The sequence below is a fragment of the Tympanuchus pallidicinctus genome, unplaced genomic scaffold, assembly GCF_026119805.1.
Source record: "Tympanuchus pallidicinctus isolate F22 unplaced genomic scaffold, pur_lepc_1.0 scaffold16, whole genome shotgun sequence".
In the NCBI taxonomy this organism is placed as follows: Eukaryota; Metazoa; Chordata; class Aves; order Galliformes; family Phasianidae; genus Tympanuchus; species Tympanuchus pallidicinctus.
This window is the reverse complement of record NW_026294679.1, coordinates 13,836,926-13,860,168: the sequence shown is the minus strand read 5'-3', so window position 1 is coordinate 13,860,168 and position 23,243 is coordinate 13,836,926. Positions and strand designations below refer to the sequence as shown.

General features: G+C 37.6%; 1 protein-coding gene across 3 annotated transcripts in view; it reads right to left on the bottom strand.

The window, feature by feature from the left end:
- KNDC1 (kinase non-catalytic C-lobe domain containing 1) overlaps nt 1-9,337 on the bottom strand; it is a 58,048-nt gene extending 48,711 nt beyond the window's left edge. For all 3 annotated transcript variants that reach the window (XM_052677327.1, XM_052677328.1, XM_052677329.1), the window contains exons 1-3: nt 9,169-9,337; nt 4,755-4,953; nt 2,679-2,737 (exon numbers count right to left, since the gene is read on the bottom strand). In XM_052677327.1, coding sequence (XP_052533287.1) covers nt 2,679-2,737; nt 4,755-4,953; nt 9,169-9,261 — 351 coding nt within the window. In that variant the 5' untranslated portion in view covers nt 9,262-9,337. The remainder of the gene's footprint in view (nt 1-2,678; nt 2,738-4,754; nt 4,954-9,168) is intronic.
- Nucleotides 9,338-23,243: the final 13,906 nt, after the last annotated feature.

Genomic DNA, 23,243 nt, shown 5'->3' with positions numbered 1-23,243 from the left:
CTGCATTGTATACTTCCATTTTCAAAGCCACAAAATGGGTCACATTTGAATTAAGCGATACCTCTGGCTGACATGACTATTTTAAATCAGTTGAGCTTTGACACCAGACTAGTAGCAATCAAAGATCACCAAAAACACAGTCTGTGGTTCCAATACTAATTCTCTCCTTATACTGACATTGAATAGTTTCAATATAAACACTAGTATACTTTGTTGGCAACAGAAAGCGAACAACCGCAGAAACGTTCCTTCAACAAAAAAACTAAGACCATTCCCAAGGAAGAAGCACTAACAAAAGATCTCATGCCTCTACAGGCACCTATAGAAGGTGCAGCTTATTTGTATAGAGCAATTGAATCTTACAATACCAAGAAAGCAAAATTGCAGAGGGTTTCCTCACAGACATGTGTGTACACACCAATGCCATTCCACTACTGCATAATAGAAGATTACAACTAGGGATGAAGGTATAGACAAATGTATTAATACTGTTGAAAAACAGAGGAACGTTTAAGTATTAGCAGCAAGAAAGAAACAATTACCTTGGAAGGATCACAGTAGTTTATAATCTTGTAAATGTAACTTAAGGATCAGACCTACCTCCTATTTTAGAAACTACTAAAGCAAATTGAGGTCAGTGTAGATTCCAGCCAAAATCTGATCAGGTCCTAAATACTTTAAAAAGAACCAAAGCTACAAGCAGCAACAGGTAGAGCTTTGAGAATTCCATGAATACTCAGCATCCCCTGGCTGACAAGAGGCACAATTCCCAGATACACCTCCACCTCAAAGGAGAAAAAGAGTGATCTATCAGCCTTCTGCACCACTGTGGATCACTGAACAGAAAACAGCTGAGGCAACAGGTCAGGCTTGTAGCACTGATCTCTTGCTTTGCAAGGTTCCTCAACTTGTTAGATAAAGAAATAGGGAAAGGAACAGAAATCAGTATACCCAGCCCTTCCCCCCATTTCTCTGCAGAAAAGAGCACGATGGCATTGCTTCTCCTCCAGTTGAATGCATACCTTCAAGTACTTTCATCAGCCTTTGCAAAGAAAGTAAAAGGGTCAATGTTCAGAGCCACTCCTGACTCAAAGAACCTTCACTGACCGTGTAATTGTTGCTTGCACTGTACTTGGCATTAGGAATCACCGAAGTCTTAACAGGCTCATAAGAACTACCATATAAGAAGATTCAAATAATAGAACTGCATGCAGAGGAGTTTTATACAAGATGAATATAGTGGCCTTGTATATCACACAGAACTAAAATTTCAGGTCACTTTGTATTCCTAGTCTTCCCAGATCCCCGTTTCACTTTGACCCGTGTCTCTTCTTCAGTGTGTTTATTTGTTATATTCATACCAGAGTTCAGCAACTCCTAGAGACAGAAAAAGGGCAAAAAGTATGCAAGCTCTTGAAGATTGCATCTTCAAAGTGTCTGTCTCAGGTCCTACAGGCCTCTTGAGGAGCAAGGTACAGAGAACATTTATTTCAGCGGATTTTTTAACTGCAGCAGAATTATAACAAAAAATCTGAAATATAATCTCCCTTGGACCACACTTCAGAACTTCCTTTCCTCAGTTACGAAACACTATTCTATTTTCCATAAAGCTGGCTTCCTCTGAGAAGCCCTGTGTCATCAGATTCCCAGTGTCAGTAACTCAGAAAATCCCAGCTTGGGGATCAAGCAGGATACTGAGCACAAAAAGTTTCAATACAACTCTGATGATCTATATAACTACATTCAAAAAGCACAGCAACAGAGAAGAACACTGCATTCCTAAACTTCCAAGCCTGTGCAATTTTACGTTCTCTCTCTCTACTACTCTCATGTCACTCCCAAATCTTAATCATTCTCATCTTACTTGCAGTACTATGTAATTCATTTTACCCTTTCCCCCTCAGGGAATACAAAGGGAAATAAAAATGACTATGAAAAAGAAAACTACTAATGGTAGAAGGTTCTTGTGTAGTACCATGTACAAAGCAGACTCAATTATTTTATATACTGAATGATGATAATTCAAGTGCTTTAATCTGTAAGATGTTCTATCTAAAAAACACACGCTAGGAAAAAAAAGCGTACAAAAAAACAATAGGTACTGCTAAGCAAGCAAGCACTCTTCCAGTATGCAATGAGATGGTTGATTTGGGAGGCTAATGAATTAGTATAAACAATTTAAATCTAATTTAATTTAACAATGTAGAGCATTTATGCAGTGCGAAGCAACAGATAGTCATTTGCTTCTTCATTAAACCAAAGATAATATTGCCGATTACCCTTCCATGAATTATTTTACTGAAGAAGATAGCAAACACATTTTATATTTAGTCATAAAAGTTCATGGCTAGTCCCCAAACAAGCAAATATAATGAATGAAGGACACCAGTGAATGTAACATAGGACCAGCTGTGGTTAAAGGCAATGTGTTATTCAGTCAAAATAGATTCTCACATTTTAACAGTTAGTGAACAAATGTTTATACAGAAAACTAATACAGAATTTTAAGTATACCCTTCAATACTACAAAAGACACGGCATGCTCCTAAAGAAGCACAATTTCCTATTCATAATCTTAAAATGTTTTAAGATTGTACACCAAGAATTCTGAGCATTTAGTGCAGTGAAAATAATGAAGAAGTTAAATCCAACTATTTTACAGTAATTTATGAACTTGCCTCAAAAGTGTTACCGGTGATATCAAATTCTGGTGGAACAAAGGCACCTTCTGGATCATCTTTGAAAGGAAAAGAAGATGTATTGGATTAGAAATTAGTAGTTGTGCTTGTATAAAAAACATACTAATTTGAGTTTGTACCATAAAACTTGTATTACTATTTGATATACAGGAAACAACAGCATTTTGGTTCACTCACCCCCAGTCTACAAAGAACTTGTTATCCGTGATTCCAGTACTGCAAGTAAAGTGTTACTTGCAAACTTTTTTTTTTTTTTTTTTCCTACCAGAAGATACTATACCTTTTCAACCATGAAACAAAATAGATAAAACACCCCATAGAAATTTATTTAACACACCTAACCACTTCTGGCATGTCTTCAGACCTTTATGCTTGGATCAAGTTATCATCTAAGTGGGTATGAATCAGCTATGCCTTGTATTTGGTTAACAGGACATTTTCATTTGGTAGTTTCCACTGCAGACCTGGGTTCAAGCAGCAAAAGCAAAGTGAAAAGCTAACTTCCTTCTCTTTCATGGGTCAAGACATAGTTAATTATGGTAATATATGGAGGAAGTACATTCCTTATGTGGGTGCTGCCTAACAGAGAACTAAGCTACTGCAGGAAGCACTGCAGGCTGAAGAAGGAAGAAAGGAACTTCCCATGAGAAACTGAAATCACTGCTGCATACAAGCATACATGTAACATCACAGTCTGTTGATAATTTCTCAACAGGGAGAAAAAACAGCACACTCACACACATCACACACTCACCAGTTTTAGCTCTAATATAATTTTTGTGTCTGTACTTCAGAAGTGAGATGCATATTGTGAAGACAGTAACCTCAGATCCATGGTGTAAGACTTGTTTGACATTTACAAATGGCAGCTACCTTTGTTTCCTTCTTTCAAGGGAACAGTTTGAAGGCTGTACAAACGTATAGTTTTTAATAATCAGTAACACTCTCTGTATCCCTTAACCATAGTGTTTAAAATAGAGATTTGTCTGATTTGAACAGACAAGAAGATATCAGAGCCCTTGGCAGAATATCCTACTGGATGTTTGTCACTTTCCTTAGCACAGAACCTGCACTCTGTAAAAGCAGAGGTGACAGGCTGTTCATTTTCTCTCACTGGCAAGGAACTCCAGAGGTCATCATTTTCTTCTGGAAGAATAAATGCATAAGTAACAGTTATGAGAAACCAAGAAAAGACAGCTTCCAGAAGGGCCTTATCTAGCAAACAGTATTTTAACAAAGTAACAACAAGATTTGAGGGAAAGGGTAAGAGAAAGACTCAAGGGACACAGGGGAGTGAGGGGGTGTGAGAGGAGGGAGGGGGACAACATATGCTTTTTTTTTCCCCCCAATCATTCCTAGGAAAAACACAATTTTAAGAACTCGGGGGGGAAAAAAAAAAAAAAAAATATCACTTCCTTAGAGATTAATATGACATCAGAGAACAAAATATTTGTACATCACCTGCATTATACAGGATTTCCCATAATCACACATCTTAAATACTTGAATAGGGCAAATTCCTGGATCAGTTGTTTGCCAGCTATTCAATTAGACTAAAACTTTTATGAAGAAATCAATTTTTCTTTCTCAGCTGCAAGCAAAAATATTAGAGGAGTCTTTAATCCACTGGATTTATCCCCTGCAATAAATCTTTCATACGTATCCCCTTATGAATATAAGCTTTTCTCCCTATCCAAATTTCAAGTTAAGACAAGTTACTTACAACAAAGGAAACCAATTCCATGCAAACAAGGACATGGCATGCAGATACACTGACAAAAAACCTATGTAGGAGATGGAGACACATTAAACTAACCTGGATAAGTCTTAAAGTAACTATGATGAGTCTTCTATTCAAACTCATACAAGTCTTTATTGATCAATCACAAACCGAGCACACAGTTTCATGCAGATCTCTATTCCTAAATAAGTCTTTTTTTTTTCTTCTTTATTTTAACTTTAAGTCTTCAGAGTAGACTAGAATACTTTACTACAGACTCTCACTATGAGTTCCCATAGTCTTAAAACAAATTGCCTGGAAACACAAATACTTACCACTGAGTTGTTCCATGAAGCATACATTGCCATTGGTGTTAAAAGCCAGAGTGTCAGGAGTGATGCAAAGAGTCTGGAAGATTGCAGAATGGGCAATGCTCTTCAGAGAATGGCAACACTCCAGGCAAATTGCCCAAATATCTTGCTCTTTAAGACAGCTATCTCGCAGTGACAAAATATCAGCAAGGGACACATTCTCCTGCCAAGACATGAATTCATAAATTACTCCACATTTCATGACATTACTTTTGGTATCATAGATTATATTTGACACAAGTGACTACAAGTAATACTTCCAGCAAGTTCTGAGACTTTTCCGGACACTGATTAACACCCCAAGAAACATAAAATTCTCTATGCTGCTTTTAACACAAGAAGTCTCCAAGAAGCACAGTTAATCCAAACAAAGGTATCACAGTACGTTAACATCAAAAATAGACTTACTATAGAATTATGTAAGTTACATAAACACTGCATCAAAGTTAAGGAAACAGACCATTCAGAGGTAAAAGCAGAAAAATGAAATTAAAACATTCTGTTTAACGCATGCCTTCCTTAGACTCTCCCAGGTGGTTTTTGATAAACTCCTTTTAAATTCCCTTCACAGTGACAATTTCCCTACCAGTGAAAAAGTACCCTCTAAACTGGCCTGTCTTATAAATGATGCTGTTATGAAGTTTAGTGGTGTAGATCATTTAATAAATCCTCAGAAGTCCAACACGCTGTAGTGTTCTTAGACATAAAAACTAAGCATTTCAGTTGTCCAATATTCCCAGTGCCCTTAGGATCAAGACAGTTCAGAGAGTTAGTTTCTAAGCTATTGTCCTAAAACATTAAATCACCTTCCCTTCACCATATGCTTACAGCAAGGACATTAAGACTAAAGACCACACTTTCTGAAAGATAGGAAGCATAACTTGAATTAAAGATGCAACCAAATATTACTTGATGTATAGAAAGGAAAGTATCTCAATGTCAGCCAAACAGAATGCAAACTGAATTGTAGTGGTTTGAACTTTTAAGCATGGGAAGCTTGAAAAACAGAGCTATAACTGACATAATGTACCTCATTATTGGAAAACATCAGGATTTATATTATTATTTACTAACAGAGAAAGTTTGTTGACACACTTTTCAGAGGAAGAAGTATTTCATTCATAATATCCTTTAAAAAAGGACCAATCCTAAAACCAAAATTTATTTTGCTTTTAGACTAAAGCAATAACAACTTAATAATTAAGTTATGCTTAACAACTGAGGAAAAAAAAAACAAGTAGGAAATGAATCATGCTTACTATTATTTGGCAACTGTAACTTTTATTTTCAATATTGAAGTTTTCACCAGCCTAAAGATGTATTAATTTGCTAATAGAAGAATTAGTGTAGTGCCATCAGCGCTCACCCAGCTCAGTCCAACACAACACAAAAGAGCAAAAGCTGTTACAGCTCAGGTAAACGAGAAAGACAATCTCATTTTCTCTGTGCTGCCCTCAGCATCGTATGCGTAATGCTGCCATTGGATTTTGAGGATGGATAAGAAAACTTTCCATGTTTTTATGGGGAATTCCTTTCAAGCATGAAAGGCAGCACAGAGGTTCCTAAATTTGAAAACACAAACATATGAAAAGGAGCTGGCCATAAAATATCAAGTTTTGAAGATGACCATGCTGGTAGATGAGGACAGATTTGGGAAAGAAAGACAGACTGCTTGTTCTAGCACAATGTAATTTTTTGATCAAAGCAATGAGCCAGTTATTTTAATTCTTTTAGGACCATAGAGCTAAGCAACTATGTGACATGATGGCATTTATCAAAGCCGCAAAGAATATTTCATTAGATGTAAAATCATTGTGTCCATCACATGCATATGGAGACAAAAGGCTCAGTTTACAGACACTATAAGAAATAAACATAGCCTGTAAAGTTTGGGAGAACCTCCATATTAATTGCATTCACAACCAGGACTTGATAGAACTTCTTTTGAGTCAAGCGCGAGTTGAGTTCTTGAGCTGATACCAATCACCAGTAGCAATATCTATGCTTAAAGCCACAAAACCATCTTTGTACTGGGGTGCAAATGAAAGATGATCTCATGCCAGATAAATTTATCTTCTTTCCAGGGAAAGGGAAATTTTTGTTAAAGAAAAAAAAAGAAAAAGAAAAAGAAAAAAAAAAGGCCTAAGAATGCTGAATTCATATTCAGTAGCTTCTTTCAGCAATGGACAGACTGGTAAAGATAAAAAAAAAACAACAAAGAAGGACAACAAACAACAACAGAAAAGCTACACAGTAAACCTTTCCTTCAAAGAGCACAAAGCTATTTACTTCATGGAAACGCTGCATTTCTCAAATGACCACACTGAAAAACCTTAGCTACCAAAGTTGCTACTGCACCACAGCAACAACCTTACAGACAATGAAGCATTGAAAATATTGAGACATATGTTTGCTTAGTTTCCCCTAATCAAAGCTATACAGAAACAAGTTTTCACTGAGGAAAAATAAACAAACAAATACTTTTTCAGAACGTAACTCAGCATCTTCTAGCAAGTTGAAGCTTCTAGCAAGCCATATCTGCAATATTTTGGTCTATGGAAAATCTACAGGAAAACTTGCCACTGTTACAGACACCTTTCCTCACTTGTCTCATTATCAGGAAAAGATACTTGCAAAAGACAATATTGTATTATAACTATGAAAAGTTAATAGGTTAAATAATCATACTTCAATTCACCACTTTAGTTGTATTTTCTTCAAAAGTATAATGCAGTGCACTAGCATATGCAAAAAAGCAGAGAGAAAACAAAGAGAAAACAAATTGGACACAGACAACATCTTAAAAATTTTAAAAGAAATATTAAGGAATTTCATATAAAGGAAGTCCCAGCTAGGAAAGACATTTTAAATACACTGTCACCACCAGTATTTCCTACTTCATCTGCCCAGGCACTTTCCTGCTTCGCACACTGAATGCTGTAAACCACATACACCACAGTTCCCACTCAATGACTAAGCATCTAGGAGTACTTCAGGTGCCAGAAGGCTGTGAATGCCGAGTCCTGTTATCAAGATAGTGCACACAAACCTCAAAACACTCTGTTCTAGAATCATGGAAAACATGGCAAACATAATTCATTAAATTAATCAGAGCTGAAGAAAAACATTTTGTTGCCTGTGTAAGTCAGTTGAATACTCTTCAAAGGAGTCCCTTTAAGAAAAAAGTTCTCTAATCACCAGGTGATAGGTGATCATTCTCTCAACAAGAATATTTGAAAACATTAAAGTGTTTGGAAAAACTAAACAGAAGGGACTGATGGGAATCCACAATCACAGATTGCATCGAGAGAAATGGGCTCAGGTCTTCCTCACATAGAAGAAAGAACAGATCTTCTTCCACTTTTTAGCTTTTAAGTGAACCTGTAAAGAGGAGGCCACTGCCAGCTTCCTTTTGTATTTGGCATGGACCACCTGAGAAGGCCTACACCGAGCACTAAGATGAGGAAGAGTATCCAAATGTGCGATAAACACAAACCCCAGGTCAAGATCAGAAGAGTTGGGTCAGATTCTACCAGAAGCATGAAACTGCTGAGCCAGGAGTTGACTTATGGAGTCTATGGGGACTTCTCATTTCAAACACCTCTACATCCTGATTCAGCTGGGGTTCTTGAAACACCAAAAGAGAGCTTAACAAGGTTCATTCTGGGAAACGAGCCACTCATATAAGGCTTACCAAAGTTTCACTTCCAAGTTTAATCAACTTACCCAAACATTCAGGAACACTTCACATCAAAGGATACAGAAAGCAAAGCGAGAGCAAACAAACAAACAAGTGCAAAATCAAGCACACCCACACAAAGCTGACTGCAGAACCAGCTACAGGTAATTCAGCACAATAAGGAAACAGATGCAATAGCTTTTTACACATTTTTTATTCCCTCCTGACAAAGATGTTTTTACACAGGGCAGTAAGAAATGGCTGTACAAGTACCAAGCTGGTGCTATACTTTTACCCTTTTAAGAAATCACCCTTGATCGATTACTACAAAGAAACACACTTCATAACTGCTGTTAGTGCACAGCCACACCAGGAGCCAGAAACGAGACGCCCCATCCTCGAGCACCATGACTTTGCTGTTGCATGGAGCAGGGGGAGGGGATGGGCCAAGCCCAACTTGGGAGCTGAGATAACGGGGCAGAAAGGAGCGAAGGAGCCCCGGGCTCGCGCCAGAGCAGAACGGCTGTGTCACCGCGGCCTGGCCGTTGCCGGCGTACCGGGCTACCGCCGGGCTCCGCTGGGGCTGCCCGCCGTGCCGCGGCGCAGGCAGGGGCCGGGACTACCGGGGCCGAGGCCCCTCACCTCGGATGCCCGCAGGGACCGCCGCACCGGCTCCGTCCCCGCACCTGCCACACTCACCTCGTCCTCCAGCAACGTCGGCAGGGGCTCGAAGTCGTAGCAGTTCACCTCCTCCGCCTCCTCATAAAACCCATCCTCCGCAGCAGCCTCCATTCCGCCCGGAGAGAGAGCGGAGGCTTCACACCCTCAGCCCCCGCCGACGGATCATCCCCACACCCGCCTGCAAGCGACCCCCTGCTTAAACCCCTTCGCCTCCCGGCGGGCCCAACTGCAAGGCGCCCCCTGCGGCCCGTCGCCGCCTCCCGCCTAAACCCTCGGCTGGGGCAGCGCTGCCATGGCAACGCGGCCCGCCGCCACCTCGCCCGTGCCGCGCTACCTCGCTGCGGCGGCTCCCGCCCGCCCGGGGCGTCCTCTGCGAGCGCCTGGCGGGAGGGCGGCGGCGTTGCGATGGCCCTGATGGGCGCGCCGGCGCAGTGCTGAGCCCCGCGGTAGCCCCGTTCAGCGTGAGCTCGACTGTCTTCCAGGATAGGGCGTATCGTGCTCATAAGCACAAACAAAAAATCTGATTTTTCCTTCTGATAATCCGCTTTAGTTCATTAGCCCTAACATTTTGCTATCCATAGGACCTAAGATAATTGTATTAATATTCATCAAGCAAAGCAAGGGTTTATGTTCTGGCTTGTAGGCAATTCTTGAAAAAAATTAGTTATTAAACTATACTCTGACAATCACTGTGAAACAAACATAGATACTTTAACTGCTCTATGAAAGTCATCCTGATGCATCTGTAAGATTTCTTCCAGTTAAATATTAGTTGGACATATCCCACAGTTACGGCATGCTACTTGGCAAAAAACCCAAGCCTAAGCAGATTGGAATCTTTCATGTATATGGACTAGATGATCTAAGAGACCTTTTCCAACCTCAATGATTCTGTGATTCTCTGTCATCTTCTTACTAACATGTTGAACTAAAGTGATGGATACAAAAAGTTCTTGCTGACAAATGTTTTTAATGTACATAGTCACCTTTTAGTATGTACACATACAATTTGATAACTTGCATTTTTAATTCTGAACAAATATTAGAGAATGGGAAACAGTGAACCCCTGGTGCTTCTGAAAATAAAGTCCAATCTGACCTGAAGAAGAGCACTGTTTCACTTACAGAAAGTCTATAAAATGTGTTTGATTAGCACATTTTGCCATACCATTCTCCTCAGATAGCATGGTCTACCCAAGAAGAGTTGCAAATTCTGTACACTTTTGGACAGGAGTCTTCACTGCATTGTAAAGAAAAATATATGAGAAATGTTTCCAGTATGCAAACTAGGTTTATGAGCTACATTCATCTGTAAATACCTCTTACATCTGCACCCCATTACAGTCCCCACTTGAGCAGTCATAAACATTTCCATGAAATGATAGTTTAAGTCAAACCTATGGGTGCTGTACGGAAATTCACATGCCACTTTTGAAAAGATAGTAGTTTTATGTTAGAAAATCACTCGCTAAAAGCAATTAGGACATTTCCCTGCAAGGTTAGCACTCATGTTCAGACATGTGCCCTGTGTTAGTTGAACCTGGGGCTCAATTCTTGGGTATTTTTTGCCAGAATAAATGACTAAGTGCATTCAAGTGACCTGAGATGCTTGCGACCTGGTCTCCTGGTTACCCTGGATAACTTACTTTCTCTACTGAGGTACCAGTTATACCAAGTGGAGTATGTATGGAGTGGAAACCAAAAGGAAATAAACATAGAGGGAGTGAAAGAAACTGCATTTCAGGAGATAAACAGGAATAAACACAGAATTCCTCTATAGATCAAAAGTTGCAGAGAATTAAGCCTTATCACAAATGCTTTGACAGGCAGGACAGAACAGTCACTGGAACTGATGTGGTTTCATAGATTTTTCCAAAAAAGCTGTGATAATGAATCTCAGATCTCATCAGTAGTTCTGTTTTATTTCCTCCTTGGCCTCCCGGTTGAGACAGCTGTCAGAAAAGTCAATGTAACTTCTTTGATACATTCATGTAACTCAGTTCTCATACTAGAATATTCGATCTTAGCATCTGCAATTAATATCCATGGGGATTGTTGGAGGACATGTAACACTCTATGGTTCAACATTAGAACAAAAAAAAAGCATTTAGATGAAGCTGTCAGTTTGTCTGCAATCATATTTTCCTTTATTTCCTTTCCATACTATTACTTAAGAACATTAAAGTTTGTAAAAATTCTTTGTACAGTAGCAGTAGGCATTCTTTGAAAGATGTTTTGATGGATGTTGACTATCTGTGGAAATAATCTTCTGAGTCTAAGGCTAGCTGAACATGCAAGTGAATATCATATTAAAAAGGGAAATATATAGACCATCATTCAGGTTCTCAATGGTGAGGGATCTCAAAAGGCAGAACTAAAAGCATTATTGTGCACTGATAATACTCTTTTGCCTGAAAAGTAATAAGAAATGTTAGCATAGATTAAAGGAACCAAGGGGAGATTTTATTATCCTGTGATTAGATTCTGAACATGAACTGGATCTCTTTATAAGAATTACAGCAGGAATCATGACTTTTAGATATGTTACTTCTTTACAGTAGATTAGAGATGAAAAAAGCACTATACAAATGTAAACTTGAGGTATATTGTAGCTGTTATACGTGAGAAAATACGTGACCAAAAGTTCACTTAATCACCATAAAGTTTTTTGTTGTAGATCTGATGTGGGATCATAGGCAATACAGAGAGACTGGACCAAATATGTCAGATTTCTATCTTCTTGCAGTTTTAGAGTGCTCCCCTTAAGCTGTGTTGAATTTGTGGTAAATGCAGTTAGGACAGTTCTCTAATTTTCTAATAGGTTTTGTCTGCAGCAGAGTAGCTGTGTAGGTTTCTGTTTCTGTTAGCAGTCAATAGCAGATACCAGAGAAAAGAGTATAAACAAGTAGCCATATACGTCTGCTCTTGGATACCGTCTGCTCTTGGATACCGTCTTGGATAGTCACACTTTTGATGTGATGGCATCTGTTGGTTTAAGAGGCCTGGAATACTTTTGTTCAGTGACTTTGTTCATTCACTCTTTGAGTCTGTGTATTTTCTACTATCTCCCATGTCCTACTGCAAAATTCTTCAGCTTACCTGTGCAATGTATGAAGTTAAGTCTTTGTTTCAGTTGATATCTCTGATTTATTGTATTGGAAAAAGTGGAGGATAGGCTCCCTATTTATCATCTCTATATCATCCTTGATGCTACACTGTTGTTTTTCTCTCTTAGATACATCTTTTCAGGTTGAAATGTCCCGGTCTTGTTGCTCACTGACAGAATAGAAATTATCCCATGGCTTTGATCATGCACTTCACATACTTTTTAGAATTGTTTCATTATGCAATTAAAAATTGTGGAAGAGAAGGCTGGGATCCAAATGAATGAATGAATACATGAGCAAATGAATAAAAGAATGAACTGATATGTAAATGAAGGAAATAATGATTCTTGAAAGCTTTTTGAAAATGATGTATTAATGACCTGCAAAGTAAGGATTTCGCTTAAATGTGATTAACGGATTTAGTTATGAGAGTCACTCCTTTTATTTCCAGGTATCAGGATTCATGATGTGTTTTCCAAAAATGATTCAATGAGCACAAGTCACTGAGAATAAATCTGTGGGAATTCAGAGGGTTACTGCCAGCACCTCTATCTCAACAATCTAAACACCAGACACAAGAGAAAGGATATTGTATAGGGTACTGCTGTTATGCTGCTTTGTGCTACTGGTGATATCTTACATGTTGCTTCTTAAGCTTTTTCTTTTCATTATAGCACTTTGGTTATTCTTCTTTATAGATTATATAATCATAATTGACTATAAAAAATTCAGAGTACTAGCCTCATAGATGAAAGGTACACATTTGTTACACTATAATTAAATTTTGCATTCTACTTTTAAGAGTTTTTGTTTAGTGGAAGTCTGCCTGAAGGCTCTCATTTCAATTCACTTTGGATGAGACTGTGGGAACTGAAGGATTGCAGTAAAAAGAATTGGTTCTTGTGTGTGTACAAGATAGTCTTTTCAATTGTTTGGCTTTTGTTAATCAGAGATCCCTTTAATGCCACAGGCTTTAATACCTTTAGTCTATGAAACTACTGTTCTTCGTTTAGCAGTTATATGTATTTCAAGACAGGGAAAAGCTTTCTGCCAGTTACCAGCTGCTGCTGTCTTTATGCATTTACTGTAAAACCTGAAGGTACTCAGAGGTGAAGGCACTGAGACACTGCAATTTTTAAACCAGGCCCATTGCTTCCACTAATTGTATATAGGTGTAAATCTGCTTCCTGCAGTGGTAGGTTAATTTGTATTCCCCATACTTCAATCTTACAAAGGCAGTAGAGATTGGCATTCAGAAATGCAAAATTAACACCTCTTCCAATATACCTGAAGAGGATTGGACAACTATATATATAGACTACATACTGAAGTGGAAATCCACATATAGACATTCACTTTTCTTGGGGTTAAACAGTAGAAATGTGAACTCCAGAATCATCAAGCACAGTCTTTGGTCATTATAGGCACCTGTCACATCATTCTTTTCAGAAATGTTTCTAACACTGTAGCACCCACAAGCTATGAATCTTCTGATTTCCAGCCTTCATTTATACTTAATCATTTTTGTTCTGAGATTCTCTTTTAGCTTTTAATCTCAGTTCCTATTTCTTTCCAGATTACATTATGCATACATCTTTTTTCTTGTCTTTGACTTTGTTTTCCTCTTTTCCTAACAGTTTTCTTAATTTTCTTAATTTTCTTAAAACTGTTCTGATTATGACTGCTTTTCTATTGCATTATACTTTTATAGCTTTATAGTACTGACAAACCTTAATTTTATAATTTCTTCAAGTGTTTGGGAGATCTGATCTTTTCAGTAGAGTCCTCTAACATATGCCTTCTTTGTGTATATTGGTGTATTTCTTTATGGAGTATTGTGCAGTTTTTTTTCATCTTCATGATTTTTTCACATGTTCCCTGCCTAAGGAATTTGATTTCATTGTGTCTTCTCTCAATAGCAGTTTCATTTGTCCTCATTTGAAAGACTATCAGAAGATTCTTCTCTCTTCTCCACGGGACATTTTTCAATCATCTATTATGCTCACCTGATATGAACTGCAACTGCATCTCTTATTCCTCCATTCTCTATTCTATGAATTCTACTAGATGGGACTCCCAGATACAGATCGCTGACAAAATGCATAGTTAATGCACTTTGCATTTAGGCATCTCCATTTTCTTTGTCATTCTTTAAATGCCCTATGCTGCTGCAGTTGGATATTACCTTCCTGCATCATCTGAAATACAGGGAAAGAAGGCGGAAGTAATTTGGCCACCTTTGAAGTCAATAGCAAAATTGCCATGGAATAACTTCCTTTGTTGGGAACTCATTGAGATGCAAGGTCAAAGTCTGGAATTGTTTTCACTTGTATACAAATGGAAAAATAATCTAAGAGTGGTCCAATATGTAAGTACATAGCTTTTCTTCAATGGAAAACTAGAACTAGAGGAGATATGAGTCTAAAATTAATGCAGTGCTAAAGCCAGTACTTGGAGGTTTGTGTCTCCTTGTCTCGTTAATTCGATTACTGGATTTGTCATATGCAGTATCCAGAAATAACTGTGTATGTGTTCACACAGCTATACATATGGAGAAATTGAAAACTGAGTTCTTTCTTTTGCTGTCAGTCTGGAGCACTGACTTCCTTTGTCTCAGTGTCTTAGTATATCCCAGGTATTTCCATGGTAGATTCAAATGGCAAGTTGGAGAATGTTTTGCTTGTTTTACAAGGGAAAGTGAGGCACTGTGAAAATAAATCACTTCCAATGTTACTCAAGAGACTCATATCAACTGGAAACTCAAGTCATAAACCTGGAGAGCCAAACTTACCCTATAATTGCAACACATCCTCCAATTGATTCTGAATTGCTTGAATTTTAACATTATAGCATTGTTTCCATAACACAATATTGTCTTTATAGTAGCTATTGGTCCCCTTACTCTTTTAATTCATTTTAGTAGTGTTCTTTTGAAAATGCTACAAAAAGTTATTCAGAAGATCATTTTAAATGATAATATGCATAATAAAGTCTAATATAATGCCTGTGGCAATTTCACACTGTAATATAAGCTTCAGGTTAGCACTAGCTATCCTTTAAAAAAAGACCTAATAATAATTAACAAAATCTTCATTCATATAAAAAGCAAAACAACAAAAAACCAAAAAAACACATAAAGATTAACTTTGTGTAGGCTGAGTTCTAAGCCTGATATTGCACATAATTCTGACACTTGGCTGTTTTCTGAAGTTTTCCTCTACAGATATTTATGGGATCATTGCGACCTGCTTGTAATTGAAAACGAGACAAAGAATTCTCACATCCATGGGACAGTCAATCAAACCGTGTTGTTTAAGTTCCTCTTGATGTTAATAAATCACTAGGAAGAGTCAACCCCAAAGACCTAATGTCTCCAAAAAAATCAGCTGGTGTCCTTAATAACTGATACAAAGTCCACGAATGTCTTTGGTATTCTATTACTTTTCACAGATATGTCCACACTGTGCTAGGAATCTTTCTCAACAAAGACAAACTAGAACATAAGCGATATATTTTATTAGCTACAGAATAAATATACAATATTTCCAGTTCAATCTACTTAATTTACTGTGATTATTTTTTTTTAAATGAGGATTTAGCTACTGTATTTTGTGCTCAAGTCACTACCTTACTTTTTTTCCTTACTTTTTTTTCCAGATACTGAATTGGGAAGACATTCAGAAATTCCTCCTGTGCAAGAGAAAACAACTCAAACCTCCTGGGGAGCCTACCAGGCACTGCTACTACTCCAGCAACCTCTTCTCTATTCTTACCTTATCAAACAACTTCTCTCCTCTGACACCTAAGAGCTGCTGTGCTGCAATGTGAAGATCTCAGGAGCTGAGATCAGACTGTTCTTGCATGGCAGAGGGCCCCATATTACGTTATTTTGTGCCAGAGTTGATAGGAGTGAGTCTGTTCACAATAAATTTCAGATCACCATACTGAATTCCATCATTTTGCAAAGTCTTTTGATGAGTAACACAGATAGGTGAGAGAACTTTCAGCAGTATGGCTCATCCAATAAAATTCACTTGACCTTACAAGAGATGAAGAACAGTGTTTTTAAAGTGCAGACTAAGGCAAATCTCATATAGAGTCTCAGTACATGTTTGCTGAAAAGCACAGCAGGAGCCATAGGGAAGCTATTAAAAATGTAGATTTAATTTCAAAAGGAGTTCCAGGGAGATTTTTATTTTTCACATTAGTGTCACAACCATACAGGAAATTGCACTTGCAAATGCTGACCTCTGCTGTGATGGCCTGAAAATGCTGGAAGCAGAACTGCCTCCTGGCAGATGGAATAAGTATTCCTAATATGCAAGTGAGATTTGAGTTTGAACTGGAGTGCCACATACAGGTGAGTGCTCATTTTGCATTCTGTCTGAGAAAAAAAGCACACTGCTATGTCCAGTGACCCTAAAGTAAGACTCATCTCTACTTCCTCAGTTCAGCTACTGCACCGAAAACAATCAATCATTTGCACTACCCGAGTCATTTTTGTAATTGTTGTCTAGATAATTTGCTGATGGATGCATTAGTAGTATCTACATACAGTGCCATGGGGGACTCCTTTATGCTGGGAAATCCTCCTCTGAGGAGAAGCAGTCAATATCCAGAATCTAGCCATAAAACTTACAAATAAAAGCGAACAACATGATTGAGACTGAATTCTGGACCTCAAACATGCAGACCAGCAGGAGGGGAAAAACTCATCCCTCACCCTACAGGGTGAAACAGGGCTTGAAGAACAGAGCAGCAGACTGATCACAGGACTAAAGGTTTTCAGACTTTCCTGTCTTTTTTAAAATTAATTCAGGGGCAGAGGTGACTGATTTTCAAAGACTGCTAAAGACACGATCATTAGCTGTGTGTTAGTGGAGCTCAAAACTGTGTTTTATGAGACAAGAAGAAAGGTAAATTGCTGACTTCAGCTCAAAGTCTACAGTAGCTACAGTGAATATGTGTCTGAACCATTTGTCATTAATTAGGCATCGTCACTTACCTCCTGGATGAGGCCAGGGCCATCCTGAGCATCATAAAATCCATGAACTGCAGTATATGCCTCCAGAATTTGATAATCCAAATGAATCAACTGGACAAAACTCTTTCAACCTGTTAGAGCTATTGATTCATTTGGATCTGTAACTTGTTATTAAATTTTCTTTCTCAATAAAGGCAGTTGATTTATATTAAGAAAAAAATAAGAGAGAAGATTATGCACAGCACATAAATATCCTATTAAGGAACTTACTCACAGTACACAGGAAGAAGCAGAAGAGATTACAAGGTCACGTTAATACTTCTATCCAGTATGTGTAGGATTCCACTGATTTCGTGGAAGTTATGGTCTCTGTCTTGGTGTCTCCATGGGCAGGGAAGAATAAGGTACTCACATATAAGAGGCAGTGCATCCCAATTTAAATCTGCCTTTCCTAATTCTGCCCCTTCCCTAGCATTCCTTAATACTGCAAGGAATAAGGGTAAAACGCTTCCTATCATGCCTTCTCTCTGAATACTCCTTTAAAATCTGTTCCAGTAAAGAACTGAAAATACAAGATCAGATTTACCGAATGCCTCCAGCGGTTCTATTGCACCTGGTGGTACCATCTAGGTTTACCAGACATGAGTATTTGTCTAGGTATTTGACACAGGGCCAGTTCAATGCTGCTTTCTATCCCTACCTTGTGCAAAAAGCCATTTGACAAGACAAGGATTCAAGTTTCAGATATGTCGCCCTAAAGCCAAAACCTCCTTGGGAAGGATCCCAAATTACTAGCCTTTTTTATTTTTTGTGTGTGTGTGTGCGTATGTGAAGGAAAAGCTTCATGTTCCACATAAGCACTACAGGAACATCTAAGCCATCAAACATTCAAATAGCAAGCAGGCTATGGCAGAGGCAATACTTTACTGTACCCCAGTAAAGCTGGCTGTAGTAGAGACTCCTTGGGTATGCAGTCTTATTCTGGGGAACCAGATTGGCAAAGATTCTGTCCTAGGCTTAGGGCAGAACAAAGTAGAGCTTAGCAGCAGTCTGGTGTGCCAATTCCTGTTGGTCATGCCAGACGTACCTCAGCTGTAGCCGACAACCTGGCAGCGAGGCTCAATTAATCAAGAGAGGTTATATAATAAGCACAGAATTTCAGCCAGAAATATTCCAATATATCTGCACACAAAACCCTCATTGTCCAGTCAGGTCACTTCTGTTCTGCACCAGCTGCTTTTGTGAACAATTTTTCACCTTATCCTCAAACAGTGTCTGTCCTTGATCATTTAATCAGTATTTAAAGCTGTGTCTGTGATGTTATTGATCCCACTTGTTCTTCCAGCATGTGTTTTGATGGAAAATCCAGCACAGAGGAAAAGTGCAGTACACTTTCTCAGCATTCACAAGAAAAAAATGAATTTTTCTCCTTTTGGATTTTACTGTTTGTTGTATAATAGCAATAATCTCTATTGCTTTCATATACTTGCAATAAATGGCTTTTGAGATCAATGAAATGCCCGAGTTTCACTTTGGCTATTAATCATTCTCAGTAGCCATTTATTGCTTCATATATTACAAACAACAGAAGTTATTCCTTAAACCTCACCAGAAAGCAGAGGACTGCAAATTTCAAACTTAACTCTGAGAGACAGATTCTTTGATGGCAATACCCATGTTGTCCCCTATAACAATAAGTAATAATAACAGCACTGTGCCTTCCACCTTCAGATTTCAAAACCCAATATAAAATTCATTAAAGAAAAATGAACTTTTCTTCTGTAGGAGGAGGAGGGGAAGGGTGAGGATATGGATAAGAAATATCTGTGAACATCCCCTCTCATCTTGTTTCTTCCTTTCTGGGAAAGCAGTAAAAAGAACCTGATGGATAATACTTGTCCTTGTTGCGATCCTGGTGGCACAAAACAGAATCATATTCTTCTGCCAAATATACTCTAGGTTTATCCACTCTACTTTCCCATATTACATTATCTTTAACCTTGTTCATTATTTAAAATGCTTTATCCATAATAGCCATCCAGATTCTGAGTTTTAGTGTTTTCTACAATTTAAAAATGATCTTTCCTGCTGAGTCTATTTCTGCACATAGAATAGGTCTATACTATTAGTGACAGCTATTTGGTGTTATTGCAGCACATGACTGCAATGGACACTGACCAAAAAGAAGAGCTGAAAAAGCCTGCATTCAAACTTCTCTGGTTTTCAAAAAAACACGTTACATTTCCATTAGGTTTATATAAGACTCTGAAGACACTGTAATCTCCTTCCAAGTACCTGTGCCTTACCAGCATTTTCTTATTTCATGGATTATGTCCCTTTGAATTTTAGGAACTACATTTTAATAATGGAAGAATAGATTGTTTGCTCTTTGTAGTTTGAAAGAAGAGGAGGAGACCTGTTTTCTGCTCCTTATGCACCACTGACTGAATTGTTTCCACACTTCCAGTTTAATCTAAGTTAAATTTGTATAACTTCAGAGGATGATGGAAGAGATGCTGAACTGAAATTGAGACAGCTCTTGTAACAATGATCTTGGAAGTTTCAGAAAGTATCACTGCTCTGTTCCCCTCCACCTCTTATTTTCCTGCCTTGCACAAGCCTGAACAGCAAATCTTATCAACCTTTCTCAGAACTGAAGAATAGAACCTCCACATAACTGATGAATGCATATTAATCAAATATTAATTTATATTCTAACTACCAGAGGAGGTAGCATGCATAACAGAATTGATGTAGTGAGTCAAACCAGAGATTCTGTTGGTTTAGTATGCTCTCTCTGCGCCTGGCCAATGATGGATGTTTAAATAAGAATATAAGAACACAGGACATACAGAACGATTCTTTCCCACTTATAGAAATCCACAGCTTACTGCAATTACAAAAAGACCTTTGTTGTCTAGCGAACTGAGAAGAGCAGTCTGGAAAGACGATTCTCCAAATGACTCCTCTTTGGATTGCCTCGAGCCCTTAAGCAATTCTGAAAGGTTGTGACTCAGTTAACAAGCTGGTATGAAAATATCCATCAGGCTTTGCAAGTCTTTAAGGACTGGATTCCTTTATATAGCCATGTATCACTGCAGCATAGCTTATGACACAATAGCCATAAAATCTGCTACCAGCAATAAGGGTAAAACATGCCATAAAAAGTAGCTTAGAGATGCTTTCACATCTTGAAAACCAAATAGACAAATGAGGTTGAAAATTTATTATCTAGAAAACATTGTGTAGCATAGAAAAGGCAAAGACGAGTTAGAATTATGTGGCTGAACTAAAGTAACTTTTCTTTATGCTCTAATAAAAAATAACAAAAGAGCTAATGAGCAACATAGCTGCAAAGAACAGCATGAGCACCTTTCAAATGAATGTTTAATGAAAATTAGTAATAGCAATCTCGCAGCATCAAAACAGACAAGGAAACTAGCTTTGTATTGAAACAAAGGTTCTCCTAATATCTCCATTCAAAATTATCTACAGTATCTAGTGGGAACATGCTATATATTCTTTCTTCTTCAGAAAGTAATAAGATTTATGAGTTTTTCTTTATTTGCAAATAGGTTTCAGAATCCCCTGAGGTACCCCATGGTTATGATTTGGAGACATTATTTATGATGTTATGCTAAAGATGCAATTCTGAATCTACCGTTAAGCTCTTGTTTTACACTAGTCAACCATCATACTTTTACATCAGTTTTATATAATTACATCAAAAACTTTTTTCAAAATCTATAAAATAAAAGTATAATTCAGCAGAAAAACTATACCTCATGTTATGTCTCCTCATTTCTATTTGTTCTTCTAATAGCAAAATAAGAGGAAAAATGAAGAAAACTAATTTACTCAGTGAATTGTACATATAAGTGGAATACCATGCATGAGTTTCCTTGCCATATTCCACCAAATTGCACATTATCCATCAATAACATTATGCAGTCATGTGAAATATTAAATAATAGGTTGGCTGCTTTCCATGAATTCCATTACATTTTTCTTTCATACTTATAAAAAACCAAAACAAAACAAAACAAAAAAAACCAAACTTGCACAGCTTTATTGAATAAAAAGGTCAATTAGAAAATATCAAACAGTCCAATCATATTCTTAACTATGTCAAATATAGCAGAGATTTTAGACATCTTACATAATGGAGTTATTTCTTGCTTCATTTGATAGTCTGTCCTCTTCTGTATCATTTGCTACTTGATATGGTGATGAATTTTCCTCTAAAAACCTCCAAGCATCTTTCAGGTCACAAAAATGTATCTTGCTCTTAATAAAACTGTATCTAGTTCAAAATTTGCCACTTACCTCTTTAAAACATGAGGAGATATTTCCTCTTATTGTTTAGAGTGTTATGATCAAAGACTGTATTATCCGCTGCATTCAGTTTTGCTCAGAAAATGTAAGAATGGTCAAAATTTGATTTTTGAAAATCTTTTGCCATATTTTTCAAAACACTGCTTGATCAGCATCAAGAAAATGGCTTCTTATTGAAATCTAAGCATTAATGTATTAGGCAATATTCTCATCACTAGGTTTGTATGTATAGAAAAGCTGAGTAGAACAAGTGTTTTTTTTTGTTTTCAAAAACTATTGTTTCTAAAATACCTGTTTGCCAAAACAGTAACTTCTATGAGCAGGAATAATGTGGAAGAGGGAATGCATTCCACTTTATTTTGTTACAGCAAAATCTCTGCAAAAACTGGAGAAGAAAACCTCTCTTTGCCCCAGTCTTTTAAGAGCAGCATGACAGCTGGTAAATAGCATGACTCTGATCAGAATCATTTGTGATACCTGATCTGCTTCCACCCACAGTAAATCACTGAGTTGTCATACTGTACTGCAAGCTCATTCATAACAAATACTTCCTAGAATATTCTTTCCCAGGTCAGTGGACTCATATTGCTTCCATTGTGTTTAGGTGTTAGGGAACTCCACCTACAAATCCACTCCTCTAAGTATAATTTATTTCTAATTTGCCTTATGAAAGAGTACTGCATTACCTCCTACTACAAAGAGAAACAGCAGCAGTGCAAGTTAAAGAGAAGGATACTCCATTCTTACAGCTGTCAAGAAAACTGGTCCAAACCATGAATAAACAAAATCAGAAAAGAAATTCTGTCATATTCATGCTGGGACTCTCAAATTCTGAACGTTAAAAAAAACAAACAAACAACAAATAATCAAAAGAATGCTCCAAACATAACATCATCAGAACTGGAGAAAATCTGAAAGAGACAATAAAGACATGACATTTCCTGCTAACTGTGTAAACTCAGTCTGGTTGTCAGCTGTTTGATGGTGAAGTCAATTACTAATAATGGACCATCAGTAATATTCTTAAAAAAATAAAAAGCCTGGATTAATTCAAGAGTTTATTTCATCCACTCAAACCTATCTTCCAAAAGTTATGAATTATCCAGAGTAGCAATAGACATAGGAGAGCTGGAGTTAGTTTGACCAAGAGGACATTATTCTAATACTTCTATCTGTCCCAGTTTGCATAAAAGGGATTAAGAATGCCTGCTCATTGTTCCTACAGTACTCTGAGAGATACAAAAGCCAAATAAATGCCACATTTCATTTTGAGTAAAGTTTGAAAAGTAACTCACTCGTGTTTTATTGTGCATCAGTGAACCATCATGTGATGTACTCTGCACAGGTCTGGGGAAGGAAACAATAATATGGGGTAAGAGAAATGCTTCATGGCTGAGTTAGGTTATAAAATGCCATGCTGTATATTGTACTTCTCAATATCGCAGGCAGTAGTTAACAGTATTTAAAATACTGTTTTCATTAACACTAAATTCATTGTAATGGCTCTTGTTTTCTATCCTCATGGCTTGTGTAATCATACTAAGTTCAGTGAACCTAAGCTGAATTAATCACCATAAAGTCAAGGCTACCAGTCTCCACAGATGTCCAGCGCTGAGCATCTTCACACCCTTCATGTGCTTTCAAGAATGAAATGTCTTTAGTTCCAA